This window comes from Drosophila bipectinata, unplaced genomic scaffold (genome assembly GCF_030179905.1).
Source record: "Drosophila bipectinata strain 14024-0381.07 unplaced genomic scaffold, DbipHiC1v2 scaffold_225, whole genome shotgun sequence".
Lineage (NCBI taxonomy): Eukaryota > Metazoa > Arthropoda > Insecta > Diptera > Drosophilidae > Drosophila > Drosophila bipectinata.
In genome coordinates this window covers 33,988-48,014 of record NW_027222871.1, presented here as the reverse complement: position 1 = coordinate 48,014, position 14,027 = coordinate 33,988, and the positions used below count along the sequence as shown (strand labels likewise).

General features: G+C 38.4%; 1 protein-coding gene and 1 long non-coding RNA gene across 3 annotated transcripts; one reads left to right on the top strand and one right to left on the bottom strand.

The window, feature by feature from the left end:
* Window positions 1-10,324: 10,324 nt before the first annotated feature.
* LOC108133576 (uncharacterized) lies at window positions 10,325-12,547 on the bottom strand. 2 transcript variants are annotated; one of them, XM_070282692.1, is made up of 4 exons: window positions 12,307-12,386; window positions 11,215-11,566; window positions 10,991-11,163; window positions 10,325-10,925 (listed from the first exon to the last, which is right to left on the bottom strand). In XM_070282692.1, exons 1-4 carry the CDS (start codon window positions 12,308-12,310, stop codon window positions 10,543-10,545), a joined length of 912 nt encoding a protein of 303 aa, XP_070138793.1. In that variant the 5' UTR covers window positions 12,311-12,386; the 3' UTR covers window positions 10,325-10,542. The 2 variants fall into 2 exon arrangements, with proteins under 2 accessions (XP_070138793.1, XP_070138792.1); XM_070282691.1 differs by having other exon boundaries at window positions 10,326-10,925; window positions 12,378-12,547.
* On the top strand, window positions 12,485-13,243 carry LOC138927357 (uncharacterized). The gene is made up of 2 exons (XR_011443873.1): window positions 12,485-12,739; window positions 12,825-13,243. It is a non-coding gene; the product is annotated as an uncharacterized lncRNA (long non-coding RNA).
* The last annotated feature ends 784 nt before the right edge of the window (window positions 13,244-14,027 follow it).

The following is a 14,027-nucleotide window of genomic DNA, read 5'->3' as shown; positions in this document are numbered from 1 at the left end:
CTTGAACTCCTCCGTTCTGGTGGTCCTCTGAGCCTCTTGCCCTTTGGAAGCGTCTTCTTGTCCGCAGGCAGGCGGTCCTTAGTTGCTGAATGTCCTGGTTTCACCAGTATACTGATGCTCCACTTCTCCTGGGTTTCTAGCGTCTGCAGAGTTACAAAGAGTGATTCTCGATCCAAACGCATGTCCTTCCATTTCTGTCCAGTCACGTTGGGAATCTGTTTCCTACTTACCTTTACAAGGGTGGAGTGTATGGCCTGGTCGCTGAAAGTAAAAGCATCACTGACCTCCCAATTGCACCTCCTTATTAGTGCGCTGCTACCGAAGGCGATGTCGATAATAAATACAGCCTTGCTGTACGTCAGCTTTTGGCCTCTATTGGCCAAGACCACGTCCAGTGCCAGTTTATTTTGGCCCGGACAAAACCTTCGCTGGATGTCCTAATGTCCTGTGGAGCCGTCTTCGTTGACCACAGAGCCGCACCTTGCAGCTGCTTGTCAGCCATCCGTTTCCTGGGATGCTCCTATATGGTTCCGAGATGAGGATTACCTGTGTCTTTTCGTCTCTGACCGCTTGCCTAAGCAGAAACTTAGCCGCCTCGCAATGGTTAAGGTCGAGCTGGGTGCACTTCATTAGCTTTTCTTTTGTGAGAGGGCGCTCCTAAACATCGGACATTTCCCACTTCATGCTATGTGTCCTGCTTCCTTCCCGGAGTTGCTGCAGAACGCACACCTTGGCTCTTCCGCGGAGTCTTTTGCCATATGGCCGTCCCTGCCACATCTCCTGCACATTCGTGAGCGGTCGATGGCGCTCTGACACTGTTTCGCCATGTGCCTAAACTCGAGGCATCTGAAGAACTTAACGACTCTGGTCCTTTCCCTGAGTCTGCACCGCACCCAGCCTACCTGTGTATTTAGCTATGTCTGGTGGTCCGTGCATGGTTGTTTGTAGAGGGCTTGCTCCCTTTACTTGCCCTTTACTTAAAGGGCTTGCGCCCGAGTGGTAAGAAATTTTTGATCGTTTTTTGATGGGATCGATGATGTTCTAATACGGCTTGTCCCTTCGGAGGTTGAAGTGGTACTGTCCAATTTAATATAATTCATATAATTGTGTGCATTTAATTCAGCTTTTATATGTCTCTTTTGTTATACAAGAATTTTTGATACTAGCTATGCAGTGTTGATTATTTGTTTTTTTTTCTTTTTTCCCCTCGCGCCCCTTCCGGGAATAACATACGGCCGGGCATGCAGTGTGTGGCACTTTGTTGTTTTTCTTTTTCTTTGTTTGTCATAGCGGAGGCTCAGTCCCCGTGCACCCCTCACCTTGGCTCTACTTAGCAAGGCAATAGCGCAGTTCGACGAGCTCGCACACATAACTAAAAAACGGCGGCTCAGCCCCCGCAGCCCCTCACCAGCCCAATTGCCTCTGCATGCAATTTGAGCATGAATTAATGCTTTAGGCGACTTATAGCTACAGCTCCACATGAGCAACCCCTTCCGCCAGTATAGGCAATACTTCAGTGACTCTGACTCCGAACCCGATGGCCAGACTTTCCACACCAAAAAAACGTAAACGCTCGCGCTGTCAAATCCGTGAACATGGCTTTCAACGTGGAGAAAATGACGGCCACTATACAGGCGGCCGATCACCATGCCGCTCAGGAAAACAATATCGAAAGATGAATGTAGGAAAAAGCGCAGCATTACGGATGTCCTTTTTTTCGGCAAAGCCAAAAGATATGCCATCAGCTCTCGCTTTGGCGCAAGAAGTGGAATCTAACCACGAGAGATATTTCTTCGCGGCTTCGTTTGCGAGAAGCCAGGAGGACAAGGATAAAAAACAATATCCAAAGGCGCAAGAACACTGACAGGCTCATGCGCAGACAAATGCCCAGACAAGCTCTGGCATGAATCCGTACTACACCAAACAACACAAGGTGTAAGTACAGTCTTCCCCACGCAATGAAGGCACCCCGAACCCATGGACATTGACCCATCAATGTCCAAAATGCTTAAGCCATCTTAAGCCCCTGCATACCAAAACAGGAAACCGGCCGTGTCCGATCGATCGGGCCACAAAAAACGCAGAGGGTTAACCACATCGCACAAGTCCCAGGCGAATCCGGGGCGAAATACACAGCCGCAGCTTCAAGCAGCTTCTGGATTATGATTTGGACGTCATTAATTTTTTAGGGGAAAGTCTCTGCTACCCGTCATCAGACGAAGAGTAGCGGGGATAAAAATAAAGCTTTTAATAGACACGGGCGCGTCGAAAATTGCATCCATACGAAGGGTTGAAAGGCATCCGCCCAGTAGATTCGCCATTTTCGATACATTCTATCCATGGCGTTACCACGATCACAAAGAAATGCTTCGTATCCCTAGTCAACTTGAAAGCCAATTTCTTCATCCTCACCACCTCAAAGGCTCCGAAGTAAAAAAGCTAGAATTCCTATCATGCCCCAACGTAAATTTTACTGAAGTGGACTGCTCCAGCGCACCACCTTTAGTCAGAAAAACGTTTTCAAAAATGCTTAGCAACAGAAAAAATGCCTTCGCGAACCCAAATAAGGCGTTACCTTACAACACGTCAGTGGTGGCCACTATCAGGACAATTGATGAAGAGCCCATTTATGCTAGGGTCTAGGGTCGTCCCTTTCGTCAATGGCGAAATTCAAGACCTACTACAAAACGGCATAATCCAGAAGTCAAGATCCCCCTACAATAACCCAATATGGGTAGTAGACAAAAAAGGCACCGACGAATCTGGCAAACGTAAAATGCATCTGGTTTTAGACTTTCGAAAGTTAAACGAGAGAACAATACCAGATCGCTACCCCATGCAAATTATTTCTATGATACTAGGGAATTTAGGCAAAGCCAAATATTTCACAACGCTCGATTTGAAGTCTGGCTACTATCAAATTACTCTGGCAGAGCGTGACCGCGAGAAAACTTCCTTTTCCGTAAACGGAGGAAAGAACGAGTTTTGCCGACTGCCATTTGGGTTGAGGAATGCTGCCAGCATCTGCCAAAGAACAATCGACGACATACTGCGGGAGCAGATTGGTAATTTTGTTATGTCTATGTCGATGACATATCGTTTTCTCAGAAGACGAAAACGGCCACGTACGGCACATAAAGCGTTAATTTTTTGGAGTTTATAGTCACCAGAGATGAGACTACGACAGTCCCGGAAAAAGTCAGGGCCATCAAGGGATTCCCGGAGCCTTAAAAAGTAAGGTCTAAGAAGTAAGGTCATTCATGGGCTTGGCTGGCTATTATAGGTTCTTTATTAAAGATTTTGCATCAATAGCTAAGCCCATTTCGAGCATTTTAAAAGGGGAACACGGAAATGTCAGCAGATACAGATCCATAAAAATCCAGGTACAGTTTATCGAGCCGTAACTGCTAGCTTTCGAAAAGCTGCGTAACATCCTGGCCTCTGAGGATGTCATCCTCAGGTACCCCAATTATAAAAAGCCATTTTATCTAACGACAGATGCCTCAGCATACGGCATTGGCGCAGTGCTTTCCCAAGAAGGATGACCCATCACTATGATCTCTAGAACCTTAAATTACAGAGAGGTTAACTACGCTACCAACGAAAGGGAGCTGTTAGCCATAGTTTGTGCGCTAGAAAAGCTGCGACACTACCTATATGGAGTAAAAGATATAAACGTCTACACTGACCACCAACCGCTGACCTACGCGGTATCGGAGAAGCATGCTCTCCGTCAAAACCCACCTTCGTTTTCTTTGGAAACAAGAGACGGCATATTATTGACTTCACTTACGAGGACTCATTGCTTGAGGAGCTCGCAAACATAACAGTTCCTAAAGACAAACGCCATTCATTGCGATTTGCACACGCTTGCAATGATACAGGACAAATTGGTTTGGCTGAGAGGCTGACAAATTGCTGAGAGGCGAGAAATTCTCACTGTCGAGCACAACAGAGCTCAAAGGTCTGCCCAAGAAAACGTGAAGCAGGTACTCTCCGAGTACTACTTCCCGAAAATGACCAAGCAAGCGAACGTATAGAACGAAATTTTCTCCACGGATAAAAAGTATTTCCTTACATGCATCGACAAATTCTCTAAATTTGCCGTTTCCCTCTAAAACTTTAGAGGACCTCAAACCAGCGCTACTGCAGCTGATGAACATTGGCCCTAAGGCCAAAGTTGTATATTGCGACAACGAACCATCGTTGACCTCGCACTCCATCGTGGCCGTTCTGGAAAATCTCTTCGGCGTTAGCATCTCAAATGCACCGCCCCTCCACAGTGTCTCAAACGGACAAGTGGAAAGCATCCACAGCACTCTGGTAGAGCTTGCTAGATGCCTAAAATAAAGGCATTAGAAATACCGTAGAGCTGATCCTACTGGCTACTGCCAGATATAACAAATCTATTCATTTGGTCATCGACAAGAAGCCGGCCGACGTGGTTCAGACACAATCGAATATGCCACTATGCGAAATACAGGATGAGATAAAACTCGCCCAGGACAAGCTCCGGAACAGGAAAAACGCTTCCCGACAAAACAGAGTGTTCGAAAATGGCGAAAAGGTCCTAGTGAAGTCCAACAGACGCCTGGGAAATAAACTCTCACCGTTACGTGAAGAAAAAACCGTTGAAGCGGACATGAGGACCACAGTCCTCATTAAGCTGGGGGTGGTCTACAAAGACAACATTAGGTAGGCCGAGCATGACCATACTAATGCTCGCCTGATAATTTTTCCTCTTTTATTGTACTTTTTTCTAGCCACTTGGCATAAGTTTTTACTACCATTTTTTATTTTTAATCACGCTTTGGTGGCTACCCAATTGCAACAAAATTTACAGCACATCCAAATTGCAGGTTACAGCACATCCAAACTGCTGGTTTACAGCCATATACCTGATTTTCCTTTTTGTCGTAGCATCGGCACGCGTCACGGATTTTACCGCCGGATTTTAGTATGGGAGGAATTCGCATTTGTAAAACACTCGACGCGGAAGACTTTAAAAAAATTAAATTTAGGGAATTCCAATTAAAAAATGCAAACAAAAGGCAGGTTAATATCAACAACAAAGTACAAATTCAAATTAATAGAATTTTCGCTACCGTCAACCGACTTCTGAGGTCAGCTAAAAAGTCCCAAATTGATACAGGGCACCTATTCAAGATGCTTTTAACTCGAAATAGGATGATCACAATAGAGCTGAAGGGTTTAATGCTGGCAGTAGCTTTTGCCAAGTTTTATGTTGTTAGCCCTACCATCTTAGCCCACCTAGACCGCGATTAGGGATGTTTTGTCCGTATCGTCCGTTAAAATATTACAATCCGATAACATCTTACACTTTATTATTAGGTTTCCAAAAATCAAGTCGGCCTGTAACAAGATCACCGTTTTCCCGGTGTCGCATTACGACACCATACTCAGATTGGAGGACAACGTAATTGCTGAATGTGGCGGTGACATCCACACAGTAAGAAATTGCTCTGCGACATCAGGGGCTACATTTTACCAGCTGGCGCAAAAAGGATCATGCGCTCATCATGAGCTCCACGCTAGATGCATGGCGCATTGCGAGATTCAGCAAAGCGATTTACACCCAATTTACATCACTTACGTTGATGAGGGATTTAATTATAAATGATCGCCCGGCCCGCGTGTATGTGGATAATGGCACCTGTGTCCATGTAAGGGGCAGAAATCTCATCACCTTCTCATCTCATCAGCCAAGAAGAGGGCTCCAGGAGTGGCCAGCACGCCTTCCCTGAACGTCACTATGGGACGCCAGGGACCCAATCACCGCTTGCTACCTACAAGGAGAAGCAACCCTCTCGGCAACCGCCAGGGACGACTACACACTACTACACCATACTCATCTCTTACACTTGTGACGACTCCGCCATCAGCGAGGGATACCCAAATACACCATAATATTATATACCACCCCATAATTTAATTAACTTATATACTTTATAGGGTCGGAGATGCCTGCTTCACTGCGTTGCACACTTTTGACCAAAAATTATAATACTTTCTGCAAGGGAATAAAAAAGGTAAAGAACTTGAAGACGTTGATGGCATCTTTAAAATTTTTTACCATCTTTAGCATTTTTTACCTACCTAGCACAGGCTAAATCAGTCGGCTCCATTTTCAGCTTACCTGCGACCAATTTGCTCAGTGCATCAGGTTGGGTAGACGTCGCGAATTTACCTATAAGGTGGGAAAAACTTGAAACTGAGCGCTGCCGGGTGCTTGTCCCACTGTGTGCCTATTAGGGTTAATGCGCTTCTTTCTCGGGGCAGTCTCATTTGATGCAATTGGGACCTTGTCCGGTGTAGCTCTTTTTGCTGATAGTGCTGGTAGGAATAAAAGGGGGAGCTACAACATGCGCCCCTGTTATTTTTGTTTGAAATCTAGCCACGAATTATTAATTAAAGTAAAGTTAAGTATTATTTATTACAAGGAAAATTAATGAATTTTAAATTTTCCATTCTTGTTATTCATTGACCACGGATCAATTTTTTTGTTTATAACTTTTATCAAATTTTCCCACTACGTGTGTTATATTATTATAGGGATTAAATTTATAATAACTTCTGTTTAATCCGCGAACGTAGCGTTTGTTTTGGAATCCAAAAGAGAAAAAAACTTAGCCGCTTCTTATTCTCAAGCCGATAAGCTAATTACCAAAACCAGTTAGTTATTTGATTGGTAATAGTATATAAGGAACTTTAAGAATATTCAAAGTTTCTAAGCTTAGCTTAACCATATAAGGGGCTTCGAAAGGGGCTAACCGTTTTCTACAGTTCCATTAATGTAGAAACGCAAAAAAAGCATTTCAAATAATAATAGATGTTATCCATGAACCATGTTCTGGTTTTTAAAAAGTGCTTGCATGGTCGTTATAATGAATGACGTAAATTTCATCATACTCTGTTGGAGAGTAGTTTCTCTCTAGTTTCCAGCTCTAGTTTCCAGCTTGCTATGTAGCTGTTCTGGCTGTTCAAATTGTAGAGCACGCCATAGGAGAAGCCGTTGATGGTAGAGGACCAATTGAGGACCTCGCAGCTTTGGCGAAGAAAACGTCCGGGTGGGTTTCGTGGGTTTTGCTGGGGCGTTACAATCTCTTAACGCATGCAACTCATCAGCTGAACTTTATTTTTCATCGACGCTTTACAATCTGACTCGATCTTAAGCTTGAAGAGGAGTTGCCACTTTTTTTTTTAGAAGGTTAAAAACTTTCTTGGGGGTGAAGCCCTTTACTTAAGGGATGTATAGTATGTTTTTTTTTTCCTTTGAACACCATGAAAATTACCGTTCCCGACCAACGTAACAATTTCATTTGATCTTTTCTCCCTGATATAGATTGGAGGGGGCTTGGGTTTTTTGTATACCCTTATATTTTGGTGAAGGAGACATCTCCGACCCTATAAAGTATATACATATATTCTTAATCAGAATAACCTCCTGAGTTGATATAAGTATGCCCGTCTCTCTGTCTATCTGCCTTTTTTAACCAAGATAGTCTCTCAGTTTTAAAGTTGTCGACTTTAAACTCTGCACACATCCTTCTTTCCTTTGCACGAAGTAATAAGCCGGAAGTGCCGGGTACACGACTAGATCCTATAGCAGTCATAATACGACATACCAAATTTTATAAGGATCGACCGACTATATCCTATAGCTGCCATATAACCATGACTCATGTGTGCCTTGGAAATATCCGTCCGCTTTAACAAATCCTCCTTGGCTTACAAGGTGTCTCACGAACTTAAAAAATACTAAAAACAGTATCTTTCTTAAATATAAAAAAACTTACAGCAGATTTTTCAAGATATCTACTAGCTCTGTAACATTTACCGTGCATAACGCTGAAATTTTTTGAAAATTTTCTCAAACAATATCTTTTCCGCCTAAAATGACAGATTAGTCCTCTATTCTTTAGCCATTGTAGTTCGACATATGCACAGCACGACCCTCTTAGGTACCTCTCGCCTCTAGGGAGGCTCTATTGTTAGTTCTTAGAGTTAAGTTTTTGTTATTAAAGAATTTAAAAAAAATTTGAAAAAAAAAACACTCTTAGGGTCTTATGTTTGAACTACAATGGTCTCTACTCTATGATATAGTCTCCCTTTCCTGTCCTTCAAATTAAAAAACAAGCGTTTTAAATTTCTATTTTTAGAAATTTTTTTCACAACTAAATCAACTATTTTTGATGATTAGGAGGTAGATCCTTTCACAACTAAAACTCTATACGTATCGTTGGTTCGTCCTATCTTGGAATACTGTTCTAGCGTTTGGAGTCCGCAATACTTTGTTCACCAAAGGAGGATTGAATCAGTCCAAAGCATTTTCTGCTATTTGCGTTAAAAGGCTTAAACTGGGATACTGCCACTTCCCTCCCGTCGTATAATTGCCGGTTAAAACTACTAAACCTACCTCCTTTAAAAGAGCGCCGTACTTGTGCTGGGGTTATGCTGCTTCATGTGCTTATTCTTGGACAGGTTGACTCACAAGTACTTCTTGAAAAATTAATGTTTTCGGTGCCTAATAGAGTAACTAGATCATTCCGACCCCTTTGGTTACCGATTTCTAGATCTAATTTTGCGGAACACGATCCATTCCGCGTTATTTGTAAAAATTATAACTCGTTATCCCATTTAATGTCCCTTGAACTATCCCTAGATGTAATTAAATCCAAAATTATGGAATATCTTTTAACTTAATTTATCCTTACTCTTAGTTATAATAATATAGAAATAACAGTTCATTGTTAATAATAAATAAATAAATAAAAAAAAAAAAATTCCTCTTACCCCAAAAAATAACAAATTACTAATAAATCGCTTCTCGAGCTTAAAACTATAATCCAAAGCTTTGATTTTTTTATGGATCCTCGGATGGATTTCACAGCCAATGATGAGGGGCAAATTTATTTCTCAAGTTAAATCTTTACGTCCTTTCCTTCACCCTTTTCTTTTTTTCAGATGGGCCATGTTGTACAGGCCAAAAAAAATATGCAGGCATTTGCAGACGCAAAAGTTAACCGGTTAAAAAAGAGGTACCCAAACACACTGGGCTTGCCAGGTAATGGGCCTTTTAACAAAAATATTCGCCAGACCCAATTTTGAATGTGGGGTCTGGCTTTTCGGTCCCGATTTTCAGGTCGGTCCTCATATGAAGCGGTCCATTAATCACAGCTCTCTTTCATGGACCGACTTTTTACCTTATAAGTTCGCTACTGCATCCCTTCCGTCTCCTTATTATTAAAAAAATTATTATTTTTTTTTTAATTTTTCTGGAAGTTATTTTTAACTTATTGCACTCGGATTCCCATACTGCTTGGCTTTTCCCTTTTAAAAAACTGTTTTTTCTGTTTTCTCCTATCCCCCGGAACACTCATTCGGATGTGACCGTTTTTCCAATTTCGAGCCGTCCCGAGTCACCCCCTATAAAAGGGGACCTAGAAAATTTGTATGTTACTTGGGACTTAGAACAATTTTTAAAAGGGACTCTTAACTGACCAGGGAAAAAATTGTGATAAACATTTTTTAACATTATTTTACAAGTTATTGAATGCAATAACTGTACATAGGTTATATGAATGCCTTTAATAGTATTTTTTAACATAGTTTTCAATAACTTACAATTTTGTAAACATTGATAATTTGTTAAAAAAAAAAATTATGGAATTGGGAGAAAAACTATTAAAAGTAATTATAATTTTTAAACATGGCTCGTTTTTTAACAAACAATATTATTTTATTCAGCAATTTATGTTTTTTCAGCCAGTGTGAGGGCAGAAAAAATTACGCATTTAGTGTGTCGTGATTATGTTAAATTAGCCTAAGCCTATTGTCTCAACAAAAAACATTCTTTTGCATATATGCCTTTATATACTTTGGAAGTAACAACTAAAGAAATCTTGTAGGGAATCACAGAATCAAAAGTTTGTAACTCCTGTAAAAAGCCCAAGGCTGGAACTGAAACTATATCAAGATTTCAGTTTTAAAAGCAGCTGTGGACGTGGAAAAATTCGATATTTGCGATACATATCCGAAACTTCAATGGTATATCAACTGGTATTCAACATCTTTCCATTCCTTTCTTGTTTTAGCTAGCAAACCTTATCAAAGTTCTGTGCAGACCTCAACAAATAAACATGCTTCTTCATTTTTTTGACACATTTTTTTACGTCTTTATTGTTTGACCATTTACACCACAATAATTAAACAAGTTTTAAATTTATTTACACTTAATTTTATTATTCTTAATTTATTACATTTAAATATTTGTGATACGTGTATAAATTTTATTAAAATTTAAATATTTTATTCAATTTTTTGTAGCATATCAATTTAATGCACTTTAAAATATAATATATCAGTCGTATAAAACTTAGGTTGATAAAATGTGTATTTCTTGCTTAATTTTTTTCGTTCGAGGTGGTGGTATTGGTGGACTATCAATATAAACATCATTTAGTTCTTTTCCTAAATCAATTTTTCCACTTCCTAAACCATTTTTAAATAGTTTATTTATGTTTAAATTTGTAGAAAGAACTTTTGATTTTTTGTGACAAATAAAAAATTTTTTATAAATATTTTACATACTTTAAATTTGAACCAAATGACTAAAAATATGAAAATAAATATTAAGAGAATGGAAAGAGAAATAAGAAAATAAATTAAAGATTTTACTTCATTATTTTCTGCACTGGGATCTATGCTAGTTATATTTTGATCCGAAGTGGCAGGATGCAAGGGTCGAAATGAGCTTTGGGCGTCACGTGTAAGGGCAATATCCGAACAAGACCGAAATTCCTCCTGAGGTCCACAACCAATGGCACCATTTCCATTACTACACATGCCCCAGTTATTTCCGGCAACATATCGCCATTGAAGAACACATTGGTCACATGAATACTCTATGGTGTACAACATTTACAAAAATACTGTTTTTATATAATATTTTGTTCTTCAAGCATTTTACCTGGCAGTTGGGCTTTTATCTCATATATACGACTGCCGTTTCGGGGATAAAACCGAAAGTTCATGTCTTCGGGTCTTGATTGAATGGGAGAACCCCCAAGTATCCGTAACACGTTCTGGTCAAAGCAATCCTGTTTTGCACTTAAAGTCGGGCAAAGTCGAAACTCAAAAAACCTAAAAAAAAATATTGAAAATTTGTTTCCGTATTATATATAACTGCCTTACCCCATATGGCTTGCTGTTAGCTCTATACGAATAATCATTTTCGATCCAGGCAAATATCGTCGCACAATCAAACCTCTCCCCCATTGACCACCATTCTCATGAGGACGTGGTTCCGGCATATCCCACGCATCTCCACACTCCCCGCATTTACCACCATTTTGTTTCCACTGTCGAGTAAATCCACCACAGTATAATTCATGATCATTATAATCAGGTAATGTAGAAAATCCATAGCGCCAGGCCGATGCTCTACTAGGTGGTTCAATTAATCTTCCATGCCCCTCACATTTTAATATGAAGCAACAAATTTCAAGTAGTAAAATTATTTTAAGGTCAACCTTGATTTTGTTTCCTGGCGTTCAATAAAAATTAACCATCAAAAATTATTATTTATAATGTTCTTGTCGGATCTTTCCCCACCATTCAAGCTGTACGTTATGCAGCTGCGCCCATCAGGCATAAATTATTATAAAAATTTAAGCAAAGCCGAATTAAAAAAAATAGTCTTTTGGTTGAATGCAGTTTCAAAATATATTCATGATATACATAGGATTGGATATATATCAAAGTTTTCGCAAGGAATCTGCTATATATAGGTAAAAAATAAAAATAGATATCAAGGTTGCGCAAGGAAACTACTATATAAATATATATACATAGGGAAATTATAAAAATATATCTGTTTGACTGAAAATACCTATTTGTGTCTAGTGCATACCTTTTTTAAAAGTTATTCAAAAAAGCTTGATTTATTTAATATTTTTATAAGATTTTTTAGTGGCTATTTTGAAAGGGACGTGGAAAACCCAAATTTTAATTGCGTGGGTACTACAGGAGCTTAAATGCAAAAGGTAACATATGAATAAAACATTAACCTCCCGAAAATTTTTAGTGGCATGCACAATTTTGCAACATGTTATCCGTGTAATTTTGGCAGCCATATATTTGAACTATCAAGCTTCTTACTTAAAAACTTTAAAAGGTTATAGCTACATTTCATTAAATAATTTAAGACTCCAATTTGGCTATTTTTAATATTTGTAATTGTATATATAAAATACCAATTTATTCTTTCACTTAGTTATAACTAACCCATTGTTGTTTTCAAATTTTTTTTAAATATTATACATTTATTTAAAACATATTATTGTCGCAACGCATACTTTTTTTATTCATTGTGAACCAAAATATTTTATTTAATTTGTAACTTTAACACAAACAGTATTTGTTTCGAAACTAATTCTTTTGCAACGATCCAAATATTAGCAATGCTATGACGATCCGCTGCGTCCATGTTCAGCTATATGCTTAAATCCACTAACGATTTTCATGATGGTATGTTTTGGACCTCAAAGTATCCCAAATTAAGCCAAATGTCTAGATGAAGAAATACAATGTCTTCCTATAAAAATTTATTTTCTTACTGATTTAATGGGTAGACAACTTTGGATCTAAAACAAAAAATTTTCTCTAGATTAAAAATATGTTTATGATTCGGCAAAAACGTTAGTGTGCCAAACAAAAGGTAAATTGATTTTAAAAGTATTCACCAAAATCCCAATTTGTTTAATATTTCAAATTCAATGTCATTACTTTCTACTTCTCTGCAGTTTCACCGCCTATTAAAACGGGTTGTGGAGAAATTGATAAAAATGAAGAAATTGCGCCTGGAAAGAACCATTTTTTTTATACCAAAAATATTGGTTAGATGTCATGAAGATTTATCAAAATCATTTATCGTTTAAAAATCAAGAACAAAAATCATATTCAATTGTATTTTAAATGAAAGCGAAAGTTCCGCATATACATACATATTTGTACGTATGTACATATAAGCTAAAATATATGTATATCAACATATTAATACTTTTCAATTGGTATGTGTACCCTTTCGTACCCTTTGGTACGAAACAACCTGGCTGAGACTCTTTTCCTGGTCGCTAAAAAAATTCAAGTTCAAACATTAATTAAATCAAAAAGAAATAAAATGTATTATGATCCGACGAATGAGAATCGTCCCATATTTGTACATATTTGTTTTTGCTTTCGACTAAGTTCAAAAATAAAACCTAGGTTGATGGCTATACCCTAGCATTTAAATAAAATAACAATAAAAAATAAAAATGAAAAAATAAACTAAACAATATATTTTTTTCACTTTTAATAAAATGATTACTAGAGTATTGTTGGCGTAAATGCAAAGAACAGAATAAATGCGGCACGTGTGGGCTTGTATCTTATTATTATTATAATTATTACTATTATTATTAAAAAATAGCACTACTTCAAAAAAATGTAAAAAAGTATATTGTTCAGCTCTGTCTCAAGCTTTTAGAAGCAAACATACACCAATTACCAGAAATAAGGAATATAAAAATCGTTCTCATTGAGTTTCTGACGTCTTGAAGTTCCTAAAGGTTTCTAAATCCCCATTTATGACTTCTAAACTTATATTAAGAGCCTTTACGATATATAATGCTATAATAATATAATTCAATAATAAATTGAACAGTGAGGATTGATATTAGTTTGACTCTATTATACTGATAAGTTGCTTCTCATATTTTACAAAACGGCCCATAGGTTTTGAAATACGAACTATTTTTTCCTTTGTCCGGGAGAAAAGTATTAAAATTCCATATTGGCCCTTTGCATACTAAGTATGTGCTTGTTAGAAGCATTTATTTGTATATCTTTAAGCCGGATCTTAGAGTTTATGTGCTCCTTTGAAAGGAAATTTTCGAATATAACTAAGTGGCTAACCAAATCTCCAGATACACTGGAAGCCGGAAAAGCTTAAATTTTCTTAAAAT